The sequence below is a fragment of the Oryx dammah genome, unplaced genomic scaffold (genome assembly GCF_014754425.2).
Source record: "Oryx dammah isolate SB20612 unplaced genomic scaffold, SCBI_Odam_1.1 HiC_scaffold_20, whole genome shotgun sequence".
NCBI classification, from domain to species: Eukaryota; Metazoa; Chordata; class Mammalia; order Artiodactyla; family Bovidae; genus Oryx; species Oryx dammah.
The window spans coordinates 64500146-64522537 of record NW_024070204.1 but is presented as its reverse complement, the minus strand read 5'-3'; the positions used below and the strand labels follow the sequence as shown (position 1 = coordinate 64522537).

The 22392-nt window shown below is 39.1% G+C and overlaps 1 protein-coding gene across 3 annotated transcripts in view; it reads left to right on the top strand.

Moving 5' to 3' along the window:
• Nucleotides 1-166: 166 nt before the first annotated feature.
• Nucleotides 167-22392, top strand: part of FAM169A (family with sequence similarity 169 member A) — a 66468-nt gene continuing 44242 nt past the window's right edge. For 2 of the 3 annotated variants that reach the window (XM_040262721.1, XM_040262720.1), the window contains exons 1-4: nt 167-245; nt 19323-19457; nt 20626-20725; nt 21041-21126. In XM_040262721.1, coding sequence (XP_040118655.1) covers nt 19326-19457; nt 20626-20725; nt 21041-21126 — 318 coding nt within the window. In that variant the 5' untranslated portion in view covers nt 167-245; nt 19323-19325. Of the gene's footprint in view, nt 246-19322; nt 19458-20625; nt 20726-21038; nt 21127-22392 lie in introns of those variants that run through there. The other variant, XM_040262723.1, reaches the window with a different exon arrangement.

Here is a 22392-nt window from a genome sequence, read left to right as displayed (position 1 = left end):
GCCTGGAGGCGCTGCGGCGCGAGTGCGTCACTCCGGCGGAGGGCACGGTGGGCTGCGGCCGGCCCGCCGACCAGGAGCCGGGTGTCCCGGGCGGGGGGCGGGCGGCCGCAGTCGCCCCGGGGGCCGCGAGCGGCGCGGCCCGGGCCCGGCCGGGGATCGCCGGCGAGCCGCCGCCGGCTCCATTCATTCCCGCGGCTCCGCCTCCTTTCCCGGGCTCCTCCGGCGGCTCCGGCGGCGCGTCCGAGGTGAGTGCGCGGCCCGTCCCGGGCTGGGGTCCCCGGGCCCAGGCCGAAGCTGCCGGGTCCGGCCTCGCGCCCCGCCCGCCTGGCCCCGCACAGCCGCGGGCAGTGACGCGGGTACGAGCTGCGGGCCTCCCCGAGGGCTCGGGCGCCGCGCAGGCCCACGCCGGCCGCCCGGCCTCGGGGCGCTCGTCCAGCTGCGGGCGACTGGCCGGCTCCTCCGGGGGCCGTGCGGTGCGTCCCCAGGTGCGCCGGCCTCCGCGCCAGCGCCACCATTTTGTGTGAGGGAATGCCTCCTTCTTCCTGCGCCTGCCTCGGCCGGATCCCCCGCTGCCGCCTGCCGAGCCCGCTCCCCTCCTGCCTTTCCCACCTTTCAGTCCGGGCTGGTGGCCTTGGCGTGGGGGAAGCGGACCTGGTGGCGGGTGGGGCGGGAGCGTTCCGGTTCCGCCACGCAGGTGGCCTGCAAGGATGCTCTGACCAGCTTCCTTACCTGTAACCACTTTTGGATTAGGTATTGTATAGATTCCCTTCTAAAATACAGGTCTTGCAATTTTGTTCTGGTTCTTGGCAGCCCATTGTGCAATTTTTTGAGGCCTGTGCCCTAGGAAATCAGTGGGTGAAGCTTTCGATTGTTTATGGCTCAGGGATCTGGGTTACATTTACTTCAGATGAAGTATCTCACTGGCTTTTCAGCTTCTGGAAGTTGGTCTGAGTGTCTTATGTGGAGTAGATTCTAAATTAACCACGACCCCTTCCTCTTTTGCGATATCCTTTCAAAACCTCAAATAAAACGTTCTTGTGTGAGGATTCTTGAGTGGGATAGGGACAGGTTGCTAAAAGACTACCCAAAGGAAAAGTTGTATTGTGATTCAGAACTGTTAACACATCCTGTCTTTTTCAAGGGTCTTGAGAATTTGGTAGTTCTTGTTTTTAATTTGTCTCCTCACAAATATACTTAAGTTCCTAGTAGGTTATACTCTGGCCGTTTGTATTTTATCACTGCATCACAGGGATTAAAGCCTGGAATGGTGGCTGTTGCATAATACACACAGTTGGGCCCTGGAGGGAATTCACCAAAATGGATCTGGGTTTGACGTGCCTTGTGTGTCTGTTTGCATGTACAAAAGATGTACAGGTTATCTTTGCAAGCTGTTTTGGTTTTCTCCTACAAGAGGAACGATTTTTATTAACTAATATGCACAAGGTTAAGTTTTTGGTATATGGACAAGACTTAAGTTTTTGGTTTTTAAAAATCTTTGCTTGTCTCTTTTGTTTTGATTTGTGGGGTGGGGGCCAGTGTGGGTTCGAGCCCAGGGAATGTGGTGGTGAGGGTCCATTTGTGATAAGACTTTCAGCACAAACAATGATAAAATATCAGTCTTTCACAGAAAGCTCGTATGCTGTCGTAGTGGACTCCTCTCTGAATTTATGATGAGGATTGGTTTAGGGAACTTATATGAGTAGCAACATTGCCTACTCCTTGAGTGATTACAACCTAAGATGCTTTACCTGTGGATTTTAGATTCTAACCTGTTCCAGATTACTCTGATCTTTTAAATAGTATTCAAATCATTACAAATTTCTTTAATAGCTTTTTAATATACCTCAAACAAAAGACTTAACTTTGATTTGGAGAAAAAAATATGTTATAATTAGATGCTTTTGAGAGTCATCTATTTAAACTTTGTAAACCCATCCACTCTAAACTTTTTTCTGATTAGTTGAAGACTCTTTCACTTACTCTGTCTGAAAATAAATGATTCCACCTCATGTACCATCCCTAGCAGAAATGTCCTGCCTCTCCCTGCTGACATGTTTTTTGGAGGAGAATTAGGTGAAAGGGACCTTGGACCTTGAGAGATGAGTCTTGTTTTAGAGAACTTAAGGATTGCCTGTGCCCTGACTGGACCTGTTATAGGTCCCTGAGGATTGACATTGTTCTTGCCAGGAAGTTCAGCACAGAGTAAAAAGAGAAAAAAAGAGCTTTTAGTTACTAGCTTTTCCGATGAGGTGTTAGTTTTAGGTTACACCAGAGGTAGCTTTCATTTATTCAACACACACTGAGTGTCTTATGCTGTGGGGTGCAAAAACAAGACGAACTCCACTCTCACGATGCTTATAGTCCAACATTGTGGAGGGTTAAAAATTCCTTAATCTAAATGCACAGAGATTTTGGCTAATATGTATTGAGAACAAATCAACTTAGTAAACTGCCTTTTTTAAAACAGCCCAGATTGCATGTGGGGGAACCCCTGCATTTATGGATTCAGGAGAGGAGAAAGAGGGTTCAGTTGCTGAAAGAAACTGAGAAAGGAAAGAAACTAATAAACTTGAGAGTATTGTCCAAGGAAAGAGAAACTTGACAGTAGTCAATTGGGTCTGATCTGTCATAAGGACAAGAGGGGTAAAATGAAAGTAATCCCTTGAATTTGGGAATTGAGAGGTTATTATTGGAGGAGTGATATCAGTATAGTGATAATGGAGAAGCCAATTTCAGTGAATAGCTATAGAGAAAAAGTCAATGAACTTGACTTTTTGTTGTACAATGATAATGTAATAAACTATTGATAAGGAATTTAGTCTATAAAGTCTTTATACATATTACTAATGCTTTCAAGTTTACATCAACCGGCCCTTGTATATCAGATGAACTTATTCTGATTCTTAAGTTAACAGTAGTTATTATTCAGAGGCAGTATAATTCCACAATTTAAGCCAAATAGGTATGTTTGAACCTTGCCTTGTAAGAGTAGTTATAATAGAGCTTATCTCAAAATGTTAGCAGAGTTTGTGGTAACATTCCTAAAGGTGAGCTACTACTAGTATTGTCATCAGTGAAATTAGAATTTTTTTTTTTAAGTATCTAGTTCAGTGTTCCTCAACTTTTTCTCCTTTTTATTATGTTCTCCCCACAGTCATGCAGTATACAGCACTTTTTTGAGGTACATTTCAAAACAAGGACTTTTTCTTTTTTAAAATTGTGTTCTCTACCACTTGTCAGTCAGAGCTTTTGCTCATCATGAGATAAAGTATAACCAAAATGAGTTGAGTTGGTAGAGTTCAAATTAAAAACAAGAAAATCTTTTGGTTTTCATTAGTTGTGTATTAATATGGGGAAATGAGTGTTGTTTTGAAAAATTGAATGTAATGTATATAGTCCCCCGTATAGCTCTTGTGGATCCCAGAATAAGAATCTGTCTTATTTTAGATCTGGATACTTCCCAGGAGGCCCAGTGGTTAAGACTCTGCACATCCACCTCAGGGGCATGGGTTCAATCCTTGGTCAGGGATCAACTATCCCACATGCTGTGTGGTAGGGCCAAAAAATAAAAGTAAAAAAAAATTTTTTTTTATATCCGGTCCTATTTTCTATTAATTACATATGCATATGAGTCGCAAATATAGCTATATTTAGCAAAAAGCAACCACATGTTCGAAGTATTGATATTTAGCTTTGTAATTTAATGCATATTTAAAAGTATTTGAAATTAATTTCAAGGCTGAGGAGATTTATTGATAAAATTTTCTAGACCATTAAAAAAGAACTGAGGTGATTCTGAGTGAAGTGAAACTTTGGTGAATACTAACTTTTTGTATCTGAGCAGCTTTTCAGAACGGCAACAACAACAAAAAGCGTAGTTCTATAAAATGATTCCTGTGATTTTACAATTGCATATACAAATAATCACTCAGCTGAATTCTGTGGACTCTTGGCTCTCCTGTCTAGAACTGGCTTAGATGAAGACGGATGTCCTTGTGCCTCAGGTGAAGAGATGTTACTCCAGTCAGAACTGGAATGTGTTGGCAGTCACTGACGGTACTCTCTGAAGAGCTAATTAGTTGATCTGTATTTTCATGAGGTGTGATACATTTGTGGGTAGATTTTACTGTTGGAAATGCTCATTTCTCTTAACTCTTTAGAGGTATGTTGACTAAGCCTAAATTTTCATCTGTATATTGACACCTCAGATATTTGAAGGGACGTTTCTTGCCTTCTTTCTAAGACTTGTCCAACAGGACTTGCCCTCACTGATTTCTCCCCAGTTCCTTTTCCTCATCTTCCATACTGTTGTTTCCAGATCCTTTGCCATCCTGATTGTTTTTCAGTGTTCAGTTTGGTTGCTCAGTCGTGTCCGACTCTTTGCGACCCCATGAACCGCAGCACGCCAGGCCTCCTTGTCCATCACCAACTCCCAGAGTTTACCCAAACTCTTGTCCATTGAATCGGTGATGCCATTTCAGTGTAGTTTTCTTAAAATGTGATCCTCAGGATGGAATAGAAGACTGAATGCAGTCTGACGTATGAACAGGCCAGGGGTCCTTTTCCATTTCTGCATCTCCTAATTGTTGTTCAGCCGCTCAGTCATGTCCAACTCTTTTTGACCCCATGGACTGCAGCATGCCAGGCTTCCCTGTCCTTCACCATCTCCCAGAGTTTACTCAAACACGTGTCCACTCAGTCAGTGATGCTATCCGACCTATCTAAAGGAAAGGGTTGATTTCCTTTAGGATTGACTGGTTTGATCTCCTTGCTGTCCCAGGGACTCTCAAGAGTCTTCTCCAGCACCACAGTTTGAAAGAGTCAATTCTTCAGTGCTCAGCCTTCTTTATGGTCCAGTTCTCACATTGGTACATGACTGCTGGAAAAACCATAGCTTTGACTAGATGGACCTTTGTCAGCAAAGTGATGTCTGTGCTTTTTAATACGCTGGGTTTGTCATAACTTTCCATGCAAGGAGCAAGCATCTTTTAATTTCATGGCTGCAGTCACCATCTGCAGTGATTTTGGAGCCCAAGAACATGAAGTCTGTCACTGTTTCCCCGTCTGTTTGCCACAAAGTGATGGGACCAGATCCCATAATTTTAGCTTTTTGAATGTTGAGTTTTAAGCCAGATTTTTCACTCTCCTCTTCCACTTTCATGAAGAGGCACGTTAGTTTTTCTTCACTTTCTGCCATAAGGGTGGTGTCATCTGCATATTTGAGGTTATTGATATTTCTCCCGGCAGTCTTGATTCCAGCCTGTGCTTCATCCAGTCCAACATTTCTCATGGTATACTCTGCATAAAAGTTAAATAAGCGTGGTGACAGTATATATCCTTGAGGTCCACCTTTCCTAATTTTGAATGAAGCCCTATTGTGGGATCATTTTGCTTTAACTTAGGAAAAAAACCACTTGCTCATAATTCGTATTGAGTCTAGTACCAGCTGAATCTCTTGTTTTGTCAGCTTTTAAGTTTCCCTTTCATTTTAAAACGGTTGGCTTTGTATTCATTGTGTAGTAAACATTTTAAAAGTTATGACCAACCTAGATAGCATATTCAAAAGCAGAGACATTACTTTGCCGATTAAGGTCTGTCTAGTCAAGGCTATGGTTTTTCCAGTTGTCATGTATGGATGTGAGAGTTGGACTGTTAAGAAGGCTGAGCGCCAAAGAATTGGTGCTTTTGAAGTGTGGTGTTGGAGAAGACTCTTGAGAGTCCCTTGGACTGCAAGGAGAGCCAACCAGTCCATTCTAAAGGAGATCAGTCCTGGGATTTCTTTGGAAGGAATGATGCTAAAGCTGAAACTTCAGTACTTTGGCCACCTCATGAGAAGAGTTGACTCATTGGAAAAGACTCTGATGCTGGGAGGGATTGGGGGCAGGAGGAGAAGGGGACGACCGAGGATGAGATGGCTGGATGGCATCATGGACTCGATGGACGTGAGTATGAGTGAACTCTGGGAGATGGTGATGGACAGGGAGGCCTGGCGTGCTGCGATTCATGGGGTCGCAAAGAGTCGGACACGACTGAGCGACTGAACTGAACTGAACTGAAGGTGGATCGTAGTGATTAGAACAAGTATCTAAAGTCTGAAGAGAGGATACTGCAAGATTCAAAAAAATAACACTTAATGAGTGACTGAACAGTATGCTTGATATATGATATTTGTATGATCAGGTAATTATGGGTTATATTGACTTTTATCTTGATGTAGGGACCTGATTAAATCCCCCTGGAGAGAGATTGCCTAAGTTTAGAGACTGACTCTGCCACTTACCAGCTGCGTGAACTTGGGCAACTTGACATTTTCACACCTGAGGCTCCTCATTGGGAGAATGTATGTAAGAATAGTTAACCTCATAGAATCATTTTGAGGAATAAATTATTTATTATGTGTAGAATATTGAGCATAATGCCTCGTGCAAGGGAAGCAAGCAACAAATGATAGTTCTTTCATCATCAGAAAAAATTTTGAGTTAGAATAAATGATTATTCATTAGATGGTACCAACCTTTTGTAAATTAAGTGCCTTTTTCCCTGTCTTCTTCCTCTAAGTGGTCGTGCATGACCTAAGGTATTAGTTAGAAAGGACATCAGAGATCATTTGATCCATCCCTACTTTTTTGGAAAAATTATGCTTCTCTGGAGTTCTGAGCTGGGTAGACTAGGTGAAGAAAAGATAGAATAGGTAAATCACACTCTCCTGTGATAAGTATATTAAAAGAAGTATGTATGAGGAACTTGCAAGAAACTCATATACGTTTCTCAAGTTGTCTCCCTTCATTTTTGCCTATTAATCCATCCTACACGCAGCTGCTGGGTTAATTGTCTTAAACCATAGCCTTAGGTGTCTCTCTTCTGCTCAGGATCTTTAAATTACCTCCTTCTGTGTGCAAAATAAAATCCAAACTCTTTAATCTGGTGTTTTTGGCCTGTTATTTCTGTCCTCAATTTATTTTCCTAGTGTACATGCCCCTACTTTTTATATACCTTAACTCTCTTGATGAATCCAACTACTTGCTATTCTCAGCATGGTTTCTGGCTTCCTTTTAGCATTCCCATCCTAGAGGGTCTCCGCTTCTCTCTGCCTGTTGAGAGACCATCTATTGCTCTTCCTCTAGCTGCAGAACTTCACATGGATTTCATCTGTGGCAGTTCTTTGTTTTAGCACCAGTGTGTGGTTTGTTTATGCAAACTTGTTCAGTCATTCGTCATTCATTTATATAGTAATATGTATTGAAGGCAGGTGGCTCACTCAGTGGTAAAGAATCTGCCTGCAAAGCAGGAGATGCAGGTTTAGTTCCTAGGTTGGGAAGACCCCTGGAGAAGGAAATGGCAACCAACTCCAGTATTCTTTGCCTGGGAAATCCCGGACAGAAGAGCCTGGCAGGCTACAGTCCTTAGGGTCGCGAAGAGTCGGACACAACTTAGCGATTAAACAACAAATATATTGAAGCCAGAGAGGAAGGCTACTACTATCTCTTTTTTCCCCTGGGCCTGCTGCCAATGAAATGTAAGAAAACAATTTCACTTGATCTTGTTAAGCATACACACCTGAGTTTGCAGGAAGATTGCAAGAGTAGGTGTATGAGGCTGTGGCTCGCAGTGCAGAGTGGGAGAAGCCTGGAAGGGAAAGCCTGGAAGGGAAAGTGGAGTGTTTAGCCTGTAGTTGGGAGGCTGCTTTTTTTTTTCAAGTTGGTGTGATACTCTGCAAGGAGCAGCAACCCTTGGTTACGTTTTTTTGTTGTGTAGTGAAAATATTAGGAAATGGGGTGAGGTGGTGGTGATGGTGGTAGTGGTGTTTGCGACTCAGCAGAATATTTCATAAGTTGTAAGCCAACGTTAAGAACCAAGGTTTGTTTTTGTTTTAGTATTTCCTTTAAAATGAAAATATCTATCTTCATGGTTCTAATGAGACATATCTCTGTGATATTATTTGGTAAAGATAGGAACAACAAATGCATATTGTTTAGACTCCTGTTTTTTAAAATTGCCCATGTCCTTTAGATTTACTATGTCAAACTTGTATTTTCTTTAAGCACTATAAAATTAAATCTATTTCATGGTAAAGAAGCCAGGTTTAAAAAAAAAGATTGTCTAATGTTGAAATGAAGGACAAAACTTTATGGTGTATTCATTTAAATAGTTCTTATTTTGCCCCTCCTGGGGTTTATAAACTGCTCCTGTGAGATTTTAAACAGTGTTTCATAATCTGGGTCGTGATGCGCTGGGGTAGCTGACATGTTCTAGAGGCAAAGGTATTCTTTTCTGCAGAACCACATGTGGTGGATCAGTGGAAGCTTCAGTTACAAGCACATGTCTGTTTCACATATCGCCTATTAATTTATTGTTAGGCTTTTGCATATGTACCTGAGAAATGTAAGTAGCTCACTGTATCTTCCTCCAAGTGTATAGATAGGAAGATAAGGATTTAGCATCCATTCCTGGTTGTGGTTGTTTAGTATTTGTGGTCTGACTCATTTTGCTTAGGAGTCCCACGTCAGCCCTATGAGCCTTGCTTGTCTTCCCAAGATAGAACCTCCCAAATCATTCTTCTCCATTGGAGGTTGGATGCAGGCATGTAACCTAAATTTTGTCAGAGTTGCATCCAAGAGAGCCTACACTACACAGTGAGTGATTGAGGAAGGAGGCTCCATGTGGAATCTCCTTTCTTCCCTTGGTTCTTCCTCCTTTACCAGGAATATCTACTGTTAATAATGTGAGCTCTTCCAGATCATTTTCTGTACAAACATATAAATATATACCAATATTTTACATCCAATAGGCTTTTAAAAAAATTTGAGTTGAGCATTTTTATGTTTGTTTTTCTTGTTTTATGAATTGTCTGTTTATGCCACCTGCTTATTTATTTGCTTAGTTTAAAAACTTTTGTATTAAGGAAGCTATTTCTTATGGATCATATTGGTTATATAAACTTTGTCCCAGAGTTTTTTGATGTAAAAATTTTAATGTATATTCAAGGTTTTTACTTTGAGCTTTATTCCTTCTTCAGAGGTCCTTTTCCTCTCTCTGTTCAACTAATTTGCTTATGGCCACACAGCTAGTCTGGTGGCTCAGACGGTAAAGAATCCACCTGCAATGCAAGAGGCACAGGTTCGATCCCTGGATCGGGAAGATCCTTTGGACAGGGAAGTGGCAATCCACTGCAGTATTCTTGCCTGGAGAACTCCATGGATGGAGGAGCCTAGTGGGCTACAGTCCGTGAGGTCGCAAAGAGTCGGACACGACTGAGCGGCCAGCACTTGCACTTTCACCCAACTAGTAACCCTGGCAGTTTTGGCTTGAGACCACACTCCCTTAACTAGTATTCTACACACTCTGCCTTTCCAGTGCATCAGTTTCTATGCCATGTGACTGGATGTTGCTTTTGTAAGTCCTGAAACATGCCAAGTACCCATTACCTTCATGTTTAAATGACTTCTTAGATGTAGGACCATTTTTCTAGAAGTGAAGAAGGAATTAAACTCTTAGAAAGAAAACGGATAAGATTTCTCTTGGTATGTGTGAGCAGTCTTATACCATCTTAGGGTCCTAATGTGCTGTGCTTTCTGGCCCAGCATGGTAACTAAAAGGATCAGTCTCACAGCCAGACTGCCTGGGGTCAAATCCTAGCTTTGCTGCTTATTATAGGTGGTGCAGTTGGTAAAGAATCTGCCTGTAATGCAAAAAGACATGAGATGTGGGTTGGGAAGATCCCCTGGAGAAGGAAGTGGCAACCCACTGCAGTATTCTTGCCTGGGAAATTCCACGGACAGAGGAGCCTGGTGGCTACAGTGCACGCAGTTGCAAAGAGTCGGACACGGACTGAGTCTGCACACACAGACATAGTGTGCCTTGAACAGGTTATGCTGCTGCTGTGTGTTTAGTTTCCTCATCTGACAAACGAGATGATTAAATTGCCCGCTTCATGAATTGGAGATGAAAACTCTATCAGGGATACATGTGAAACATTTCAAATAGAATCAGGTGCGTAGTCCATGTTGGCTCAGTGATTATGACTTCAAAAGGTGATTTTTGTTCTCTACGTGAAATAAAAAAGGTAACAAATACGAACCACGTTTGTAGGACTTCCCGGTAGCTCAGACAGTAAAGAATCTGCCTGCAACACAGGAGACCCGGGTTTGATCCCTGGGTCTGGAAGATCCCCTGGAGAAGGGAATGGCAACCCACTCCAGTATTCTTCCCTGGAGAATCCCATGGACAGAGGAGCCTGGCGGGCTACAGTCCGTGGGGTCGCAAAGAGTCGGATGCGACTGACACTACTGCTACTATGAACCACATTTAACCTCCTGTCCCGTTACCCATAGATTTATAGGCATCTTTACCTACCTGTAATCAAATCTTTTTCCTCTCTCAGAGGATAGAAAGGGATTTCTGAGCATTGTTGAGCCCACCTAAGTGTTGACAACTGTAGCAGTCTGTTCAGTGGTTTCGTTTTTGTCATATTGGAAAACTCAGTTCTAAGAGTGGAGAGAGATTTATCTTGGATTTAGGGCCTTATGTAGGATAGGAGGGTAGCAGGATAAAAGGTGAGTAGAATAAAAGTTGAGTTGATGTGTAAGACAGGACCTGAGTTAGTCAGAGAAGGAAATGATGATGGCGGGGAGAAAAGAGACAAGGGGAGAATCATAATAAGGTCCAGAAACAAGCCTTTTGTGTAAAAGGTTGAGAGCGTTGCAGATTTTATGTTACTTGGATGCCTAACCTATTTTTGGTCTCGGGAAACAATCAGCAGAGGTAGGATCAAGGCTTGGACTGGTTGAGATCATTATTTTTTTTCCTAAGAACTCTTTCAGCTCTAAAATCTCCATAATTCTTTGGATCTTCTCCTCCTCCTAAAGCCCTCAATAATAGCCACACTCTTGAAGTAACTTAGGAACTCAAGTTAAAAATATGTATTTTTTTCTTGCTTTAAGAATATATCTGATGGGCGGGAGTCTAAAAAGAGAGGGGATATATGTTAAAAAAAAAAATAAAGATGCTGATATTCAGGAAAAAAAAAAGAAATAAGAGAGAACATTAAATAATCATACAAAAAGTTCCACATACTTTCAAAGAGGATTCTTATTTTCAGGTATAGTTTTAATAATTTGGAAATTATAATGTATAGCTTCAGAGTGATAATAAAATATTATAGAACAAAAAGTATATTTGATATCTAGTAATTAACCTCAAAAAGGAGGGGAAATCACAGTAATAACGTTTGATTTTTAGCTCTTTCTCATAGTTTCTTTCTTAAAGAACATTCATTCTTGCAAACTGTTACATAATTTTTCAGGAAAAGGGGATGGAATTATTAAAAGATGGCTATAAAATAGCTGGTGGGCCGCTTATGTTCTTATGTAAGAGGTGTATTATGTTTTTATACAAGTTATCCAGGACTAATGAGCATGCCATTTACTTAATTTATAAATTAATTTGGACACTTTCTACACTTCATTGTCCATTCTGCGTAAAAATTTTGATGAGTTAGTTTGCTTAAGGGGACATTAAGCTTTCTCATTCATGTAGAATCTAGTTAGGCCTTTTGGTTCATCTCATGGGCAGAGCATAAAGTACTTGACACAATTTGATCTGACAGCCTTACAGTTATATAACATAGGACAGAAGCTTAAAAACAACAATAAAAGAGAGAGAAGTCACTGATGTTTTTCATAGCAAGCTGTATCTCTCCAAAACCTTACTAACCTTCTCTGTCTCCTAATTTATAGTCTTAAGCTAACTGCTATTTTTTAAAATAAACAGTCAGAAACTTTTAGAGGTGAAAAGGTCCTTAGGATTATCCTGTCTAGTTGCATCACATTACCAATGAGAATACAGAAGACTTAAGATGGTAAGTTGCCTAGGGTCACGAAGCTGGCTAGTGGCAAAACTGACCTGAGCATCCTCACAGGATTCCAATACAAATACTCTTTCTGGTGTAATACGTGAATACAATGTTTAATAACAAGGTGCAGTTGTGATATTTTATATAAGTAAATTTCTTATGACAAAGAGTTTGATATTTGATTTTGCATATTGAGTAAAAAATAATTACAGTGGACTGTCTATTTGCTTGTCTGGATTCATATTCTAGCTCCACCAGTGGTGTGACATTGATCATGTCTTAATCTCTAAAGCTCCATTTCTTCATCTGTAGAATGGGGCTGATAGAAGTACCCCATTATATATTACATGCAGCATTCTCTTTAAAGTCTGGTATGTTGTCATTTCTCAGTAAATGTTACCTGCTGCTATTACTGATTTATAGTTCTTTCATCTTTTAAAAATACTGATCAGTGATTGTTTAGCCAATAAAGTTTAGCACTGAGAGTGACCAGTAATAAAAGTAATGGATTTAAGGACAGATTTGAAAACACAGAAATATTTTAGAAGGGGTGTATGTTTGGGCCTTTGGAATTGGGGAATTTTTTTCATATTAAAAGCTATGATGCTATAGTTGTTTTTAAACTATATTTAAAAATAACAAGTTTGTTGGGAGATGCTCTGGAGGTGAAATGAGAGAGAAAATAGTGAAATAATTTCTTTTATAGTGAAGAAGAAATACATTCATTTCAAACTAGCTTTGCTGCCACAAAAATGGTCGATTTAAGGACATTTAGTCATGCTTCCCCCTGGAGAAGGAAATGGCAACCCACTTCAGTATTCTTGCCTGGAGAATCCCCATTGACAGAGGAGTGTGGACGCTACAGTCCACCGGGTTGCAAAAGTCAGACATGACTTAGCAATTAAACCACCAGTCATGCTTCCATGTCTCCAAAAAAGGTTATAAAAAAAAATACTTTCAATGTTGGTCAGTCAGTTGTGCCTGACTCTGCAACCCCATGGACTGTAACCCACCAGGCACCTCCATCCATGGGATTTCCCAGGCAAGAATACTGGAATGGGTTGCCATTTCCTTCTCCAGGGGATCTTCCCAACCCAGGGATCGAACCCGGGTCTCCTGCGTTACAGTCTTTACCATCTGAGCCACCAGGGAAATGAACAATATTAAAGTCGAGTCAGATGCATCTGGAAATCGCCACATTTCTAGTGCTCCAAGTCTAAAGGTTTTCACTATAAAATAATGAGTCATAAATGTGACCCAGAGCCAGTGTTTCACTTGCTCTGGAGGATGGGCTTGGGTGTCAGGTCCATGCCTGGGTCTGAGGTTTGCCACCCATTCTCTCTCTGTGACTTTGGGGAAATGATTAACATCTCCAAGGTAGTTTACTTTTCTATAAAATAAGAATATTAATTGGGTCCACCACATATCTTTGCCTCAAGGCTTGAATGAAAGTGCATGACATTCTTTTAGCACAGTTCTGACACATTCTGGCACTTAATAAAAGTTAGTTATTAAAAGAGAAAGGAAATCACAACATCTAACCAAATTTTTTCCCTCTGGTAATGCTCATTATGCAAATTTCAGAATATTTACATGATTGACTTTTAGGAAAACAGAATTGTTTCATTTTGTGGTTTATATAATCTTTAACTAAAAATACAAAGAAACCCAGAAGAGATTATTTTTTGTATTTTAAAATATCAGTTTGAAAAGGTTTAAGAATAAAGGATAATTAATTTCTCTTTTTACAACTAATCATGTTCTACTTGCCTTTGATCTGTAGCAGTGTCTTCTTAATGGTAAGCACTACTGGAGATTTAGGAGATATTTTTAATTGATATTCAGGTGAATATTTAAGTTATAGAAATTTGAATGCTGATTAGGAAAATGTATAATCTCATATATCAAGTTGAGGATTTCATAGGCTTTATAGTTTAGGATGAATAAATGTTTTTTTAAAAGTAATCTTCAAATATTAATTTATATTTTATCCTTTACATCATGGTTACTCTTAGCAAATAAAAAATTTAAATATCTCATTCACACCTTGTTTTGGTAGTTAATATTTTAGAGAGTCTTTTGAGTTGGTTTAAGAGGAATACTTTTTAAATTGACCTTGGCATGTGGGATCTTAGTTCCCTTGACTAGGGATCTAATCTGCACCCCGCTGTGGTTGTAGCATGGCGTCTTAGCCACTGGGCCTCCAGGGGAAGTCCCAGGAATACTTTTATTCTTGAACGTAAGTGCCTTTGAATGTTTTACTTGGTTACAAAGTTGGGATTTTGTCTACAGGAAAGCAAAAACAGTTACTGTTCTAACATTCTTTTAACTAGTGTCCTCCTTATGCTTCTTTCACTTGCTGTTGACCATTTCATGTTTTTAGTTTTTGTAAGAAAAAAAATTTTTTTTATTTGATTGCATTGAGTCTTAATTGCAGCATGTGGGATCTAGTTCCCTGACCAGGGATTGAACCTGGGCCCCCTGCATTGGGAGTGTGGAGTCTTAACCATTGGATCCCTAGGGAAGTCCCATGTTTCTTCACTATAGTTGATGGTTTGACTATAGAACATATTGTTGTATTTGCTTAGTTTGCTTTTTCATATTAACTTTGATAGAGATACAAAGATTTGCCACACTAACAAATAAGCTTCCTTTAATGTAGACTACTGTTGTATTTTACGATCCCTTTCTAACTATAACATCTTATTTAGATAAGCTCCTGATGGTTCTCTCTTTTTTTATTTTTTGGTTATCTCTTGAAATTCGGTTTTTATTTTCCTCCTTTTCACAAGTTGGCTGGAAGTCCTGTGGTATTGCTTTCATAGTGTCACAAGTTTTTCTTACTTTCTCCTTTTATTTAGACATTTACATTTACTAGCAGGTGGGTTGAATTTAAGTGTTCTATTTCTAGGTTCTGATTTTTTAAAATTAAAAAAAAACAGCTTACTTTAAAAAATTATATATATTTACAAATTAAGGTCCCAGTCATATGTACATTAGGTTTTAAAGTTCTTAGGACCAATATTTCAGATTATGGTTAAAAAAATAACTTCCTCTCATTAACATATCTTCAGAATTCAGAAAAATATATTTAACTGTATGTTAACTTATGTCTTTTTTGTGTTTATCTCATTTCTATTATATATTAAGTTCCTTATCTAATGATACTTTTGTTGTATTAAAATAGATTTGAAGGTCACTTTAGAGAAAAGTACCTTATTTTTTCAGTGACTTTTCCTCTAAATTAAAAAAAAAAAAAAAAATTGGGACTTCAGTGGCTGAGACTCTTAGTTCCCATGAGGGGGCCAGGGTTCAATCCCTGGCCTGGGAACTAGATCCCACATGCTGCAGCTAAGACCCAGCACAGCCACATAAATAAATATTTTTTGAATGGGCAGAATTAATTTCTCATTTCAATATATTGTAAGACAGACCAGTGAAACAGTACTATCTATTAAAAAGTCCTGGACTTTCCATTTATTGTTTCTTCTTACTGGTTATTATTATATATATGAGGGCTTGATTTCTCTATGTAATTTTATATCTTACCATTTTACTACGTTTTCTTAATTATTTGGAATAATTTTTCCATTGGGTTTTTTTTTTTTTTTTTTTTTGGTTTTTCAGTTAAATGTATTATTTGCAAATTGGGGTAGAGATAGTCTCGTTTTCCCCTAACCCATGCACCTGTCCCCAGTTGTTATGCCTCTAATTGCTTTTTTCTTTAATTTTTTAGTTAACTAATTAATTAACTATTGGCTGTGCTGGGTCTTTGTCGCTGTGCGTGAGCTTTCTCTAGTTGTGGCAAGGGGGGGCTCCTCTTTAGTTGCTGTGCTTGGGATTCTCATTGCAGTGGCTTCTCTTGCTGTGGAGCGTGGGCTCTAGGGTGTGTCGATCTCAGTAGTTGTGGCTCGTGGGCTCTAGACCTCAGGCTTAGTACTTGCAGTATGTGGACTTAGTTGTCCCATGGCCTGTGGAACCATCCTGGACCAGGGATTGAACCTCTGTTTCTGCATTGGCAGATGGATTCTTAACCACTAGGGAAGTTTTAATTTTCTCGACTAATTGCATTAGCAAGTATGTATCATATTATTTATTAGTTTAAGTCCTTATTTTTCTTGACTTTAGTGAAAAATCTTTAGTGTCCCCACCCCCTTTAGGTTGTTGGCTTCCTTTTTTAACAGCTGTATTCATGAGAGAGATAGTTTACAAACTGTAAATTCTTAAAGACGTGGGAATACAAGACCATCTTACCTGCCTTCCGAGAAACCTGTATGCAGGTCAAGAAGCAACAGTTAGAACTAGACATGGAACAATGGTCTGGTTCCACATTGGGAAAGGAGTACATCAAGGCTGTATGTTGCCACCCTGCTTATTTAACTTCTGTGCAGAGTATGTCATGTGAAATGCCAGGCTGGATAAAGCACAAGCTGGAATCAAGATTGCTGGGAGAAACATCAGTAATTTCAGATATGCAGATGACACCACCCTTATGGCAGAAAGTGAAGAGAAACTAAAGAACCTTTTGATGAAGTTGACAGAGGAGAATGAAAAAGCTGGCTTAAAACTCAGCATTCAGAAAACTAAGATCATGGCATCTGGTCCCATTACTTCATGACAGACAGATGTAGAAAAAATGGAAACAGTGACAGATTTTATTTTCTTGGGCTCCAAAATCACTGCGGATGGTGACTGCAGCCATGAAATTAAAAGACACTTGCTCCTTGGAAGAAAAGCCATGACAAACATAGACAGTGTATTAAAAAGTGGAGACATTGCTTTGACAAAGATCTGTAAAGTCAAAGCTCTGGTTTTCCCAGTAGTAATGTGCAGATGTGAGAGTTGGGCCATAAAGAAGGCTGAGCGCGGAAGACTTGATGCTTTTGAACTGTGTTGGAGAAGACTCTTGAGAGTCCCTTGGACTGCAAGGAGATCAAACCAGTCAATCCTAAAGGAAGTCAACCCTGAATATTCATTGGAAGGATTGATGCTGAAGCTTCAATACTTTGGCCACCTGATGTGAAGAGCTGACTCATTGGAAAAGACCCTGATGCTGGAAAAGATTGAGGGCAGGAGGAGAAGGGAGTGACAGAGAGTGAGATGGTTGGATGACATTATCGATTTGATGGACATGAATTTGAGGAAACTCAGAGAGATGGTGAAGGACAGGGGAGCCTGGCGTGGTGCAGTCCGTGGGGTCGCAAAAAGAAATGACTGAGTGACTGAAAAACATTTACCTGTTACAGCTGTACTTCAGTGATTTTTTTTAAAGTAAATTTATAAGGTTGTTCAACCATCACCAAAACGTATTTGTAAATGTTTCTGTGACTCTGAAAAGTTCCTGTGTCCTTTTACAGCGACTCTTACGTTGAGAGGTATATGATGATTTATTTGTATGTATGTGTGTTTATATCCTATACCTTATATTTAGTTTTATCATTTAAGGAATTATTCATTTTTTACAATTGAAGTCTAGTGGATTTACAGTATTAGTTTCAGATGTGTAAAACAGTGATTCGGTGTTTTTATAGGTTATATTCCATTTATGATACAGTGGTAAAGAATATGCCTGCCAGTGCAGGAGATTCAAGAGACTCAGGTTCAACCTCTGGGTCGGGCAGACCCTCTGAGGGCATGGCAATCCACTCTAGTGTTCTTGTGTGGAAGATTCCATAGACAGGGGAGCCTGGTGGGCTACAGTCCAAGGGGTCAAAAAGTAGATCATGACTGTGTGTGTGTGCACAGACAGACAGACACACACCCCATTTAAAGTTATAATCATACATTTCCCTGTATGGAACAGTATATCCTTGTAGCTTATTTTATACATGGTAGTTTCTACTTTTTAATTACCTAACTCCGTCTTGTCCCTTTCTACTTCTTCCCACCGGTAAACACCAGCTTGTTCTCTGTATCCGTGAATTTGTTTTGTTATGTTCATTTTTTGTTTTATTTTTTTGATTCCACATATAACGTGTAATATTTGTCTTTCTCTGACTTAATTCAGTAAGCATATTACCTTCTAGGTCCATCCATGTTATTCTTTAAAAGAAAAAATGTCATTCTTTTTTTTAATGACTGAGTAGTATTGCATTACACACACACCCACACCCACACACCCACACACCCCCACACACACCCACACACACACACACCCACACCCACAGCCACCCACCCACCCATTATACCACATTAAAAAAATCTGATCTTCTTAATCCATTCATCTGGAAACTTAGGTTACTTCTGTATCTTAGCTATTGTAGATAGTGCTGCTATGAACATTAGGAGGCATGTATCTTTTTGAATTACTGGTTTTGTTTTCTTCAGCTATATACCCAGGTATTGGCTTGCAGGATCTTAGTTCCCCAACCAGAGATTGAACCCAGTCCCAGCACAGTGAAAGTGCTCTGTCCTAACCATTGGACCACCAGGAATTCCTTATTTTTAGCTTTTTAAGGATCCTCCATACTGTTTTCCACAGTGGCTATACCATTTTACATTCCCACCAACAGTGTAGGAGGGTTCCCTTTTCTCCACACTTTCTCTTGCATTTGTTATTCATGTTCTTTCTGATGATGGCCATTCTTAGAGATGTGAGCTAATATATTGTTGTAGTTTTAACTCCATTTCTTTGATGATTAGCGATATTGAGCATGTTTTCACGTGCCTGTTGGCCGTCTGTATGACTTCTTTAGAAAAATGCCTATTCAGGTCTTCTGCTTGTGTTTTAACTGGTTTGTTTTTTTTGACATTGAGTTGTATGAGCTGTTTAGATATTTTGGATATTAATCCCTTATTGGTCATATCACATTTACAAATATTTCCTCCTATTCAGTAGATTGTTTATTTTATTGATGATTTCCTTTGCTGTGCAAAAGCTTTTCAGTGTAATTAGGTACCATTTGTTTGTTTTTGCTTTTGTTTCCTTTGCACTCTAGACAGATCCAGAAAAGTATTGCTGTGCTCTATGTCAAAGCGTATTGTACCTATGTTCTCTTCTAGGACTGTTATGGTTTCTGGTCTTAAGTTTAGGTCTTTAATCCATTTGGAGTTTATTTTTGTAAATGGTATAAAAAATGTTTTAAATGGTGTAAGAAAATGTTCTAATTTCATTCTTTTGCATGTAGTTATCCAGTTTTTCCAGCATTGCTTATTGAAGAGACCGTCTTTTGTCCATTGTATATGCTTATCTCCTTTGTCATAAATTAATTAACCAAAGGTGCATGGGCATTCTTATTTCATTGCTTATTTTTAATATGAGTGTTTAAGTTTTCTTTTTGATGTACATTTAAATCAGCAGGCTCAAGTTGTAGTCTTTCTTGGCATAGTAAAAAAGAAGTCTCCTTACAATAAAATGCTGTGCTATTACAATAAAAAGTTTTCTCAGTACAGGAAGATAGCATTTCTTTTTTTTTTTTAGAAAACAGTATTTCATACTCTGAAACATTTTGTCCCATGTTGTTTGTTAAAGAGGATGGCATTCCCTGTGGATATGTTGGATAATTGCAGTCATGAGGAACTGGAAAATTCTGCTGAAGATTACATGTCAGATCTGAGGTGTGGGGACCCTGAAAATCCAGAATGTTTTTCTCTTCTCAATATTACGGTAAGGCATCCTGCTGTGATTTTTATCAATCTTTTCCACTGAGTTTACAATGAAGTCAGTATCCTTTTATTATCTTTTAAAGTGTTAACTAATGACCTTTGAAAATTTTATCAGAAGACTTCTCAGTAAAATGGATAAATATTCATTTGTTAGTACAGCAGCATGATCAAATGACTGGTTAGCCATATTTGAGCTAACCCAATTAAATCTACTTTAGATTTGGAAATTGTTTTACAAACATTTTTTATAAAAATCAGCAAAAAAAAGTTAATTAAAAAACGAAACAAAAAATTGAGCAAAACATTACATTACACTTTTTTGTGTCACAGACCTTCCTTTTCCCAAAATATTAAAATTTCTGACTATATTTTGATAGATCATTAAGCATAAAATTATTAGAATTCTGATGTGAATTTGATGACAGGCAAATTCTGTAACCTCTTTGGGCCTCAGGTTTTTCTTTTGGCAAATGATGTTTATTTAACAAATTCTTAGCTTCTTCCAACATCAGTATTTTACAGTTCTTTGAAAGGCAATATTATGTATAAATAGGGAATTAGCATTCCAGATTGTAAAGAATCTGACTGCAATGCAGGAGACCCGGGTTCAATCCCTGGGTTGGGAATATACTCTGGAGAAGGGAATACCCACTCCAGTATTCTTGCCTGGAGAATTCCATGGACACAGAAGCCTGGCAGTCCACAGTCCATGGGGTCACAAAGAGTCAGATACGACTGAGCAGCTTTCATTCATTGAAGGCAGAAAAGATTTAAAGTATTGTATATATCTCAGGGGAAAAATACCCTAGTGTCTTCTACTAGAAAATGAAATTTTTTTCTTCCTCAAATGATCTAAATAACAGATGATAAAAATTTTTAAATCATTTTATAGAGCATATCATGTTTTGTTTTTATTCAGATGCATAGCTAGAGCACAGTGATATTTATTGAAATACTTTCATTTTTCTACCAAGTTAATAAAATTTCTGCAAAAGCAAAGTCTATCTCATTTGGTCTTTTTTTTTTTCCTCTGGAGGCTAGAAATACCCTCTGTGAAAAGAAACTATGCAATTAGTGTTAATGTATGTTTAAACTTTTGGTAGAAACATGGTATTTTTGATATTTTCTTTACCAGCTCTTCACTAATGTTTAATCAATTGTCATTTCAGATTCCTATTAGCCTGTCAAATGTAGGCTTTGTACCTCTCTATGGTGGAGATCAGACCCAGAAAGTTCTTGCTCTTTTTGCACCTGAGGACTCACTCACAGGTCTCTATTTTGCTTAATCTTTATAAATTGAGGAATTCCCCCCCCCAAACAATTAGAAATTTATTAAAAGATAGCTACATGAAGGGATTTGGGGGGGGGAAAAGAAAAGCTTATTTCAAACTGTAAATTTAAGAAAATAAAATTTCTCAGTTGGTTAAATATTTAGTGAGCGAAATACAATAAGATAGTATAAATGGGGCTGCCACACTGTATTATAAAGTATGCATATATTTAAGAGTATCCTTAAAAACCTACAAATTAGTAATATCATGTACTTTAAGACTTCGATGTTAACCATCATTTATTCTCTTTTAGCTGTGGCACTTTACCTTGCTGATCAGTGGTGGGCTATTGATGATATTGTGAAAACATCTGTTCCTTCTAGAGAGGGGCTTAAGCAGGTAACAAGACCCTGTCGTTTTAAAAGTGTTTCTTAAGAGACCATTTCACGATGTGTTTCCCATAAACAGGGATAGTTTTTGAAGTTGCTGGGCTATTCTCCATTTTAGGATACCTGGTGATATTATACCCTTTCATTGTTCCATTGTTATGGTGAAACTGACACACACAAATTGGGCTTCCTTGATTTTAATGTGAGGGAGTAGGGATTGAGTATTGAGGGAGGAGGAATGAGAACCTGTGGTTTAATTGATCTGGAGTTACCCACATCAACTTCAGGTTCTGATTTTTCCTTTTGGGTGGGAAAAAGCTTATTCTCTCTGTGTGGTTGCTTAGGTTCTCTGTCTCTAGGAGAGACTGACCAGGAAACTTGCTTATGAGTAGGGCCGTTTTGGGTGGTCCGTTCAGTGTTCCAAACAGTGTAGTGGAGAGGAGGTCCTCAGTAGCATACTGGAAAACTTAGTCTTTTTTCTGTCCCCGTCATCATTTTGTCAGTTACTTAGAAGATGACATAGTTGGCATGCTTATTATGCCACAGTGCTGGAAGAGAGAACTCATCTGTAGAGGCAGAATTAAGAAAGAAAAGGATCTAACATGAAAATAAACTAGTGAAAAAGGTAAAATAATATCTATGAGTTCAAAAAATTAACTGTGTACCATAAAGATCAAACTAAAACAGCAGCACATATGAAAAAGATTGGGCTTTAGTTAATTAGAAGTAAAATCAAGGAAAGAAAGAAAGCTAATAAAGACCTTAAGTTTATACAGAAAAGCCCCATTATCATATCAATATCTTCAGTTTATATTTGTAGTAGCTGTATCTGCTGACATGCAGAGAGATATTAGGGATCTGAAGCCATTTCAAGGGATAAGACTGGAATGGCAGGAGTACCCAAAATCATATTAGATTAGTCTTTTTCTGCATTCAGCTTTGATAGGAAATTTAGGAGAATATAATGGCTGTTTTCAAATATTTGTAGACTCTGTGGTCCAGAATATCAAGCAAAGTATAGTTTATGGAAAAGAGATTTCATTCAGCTCAAAGTGAGGATGAATTTCATGCTGGTCAGAGCTGTTGAAGGAAGGCATGGGTTACCTTGTAAGCTGGTGAACATGGTCATTTCAGGTGGTGTTTGGTATTGGAAATCTCTTTCCAGGGAGGTTTTTGGTAGTAGTGTGTGTGCCTAATGCTTTTTTCTCTCCCTTCCCCTAATTAGACATTCTTGTTTTTCTTTAAGGAAAGTTGGGGCGGGCGTGTAGATTTCATG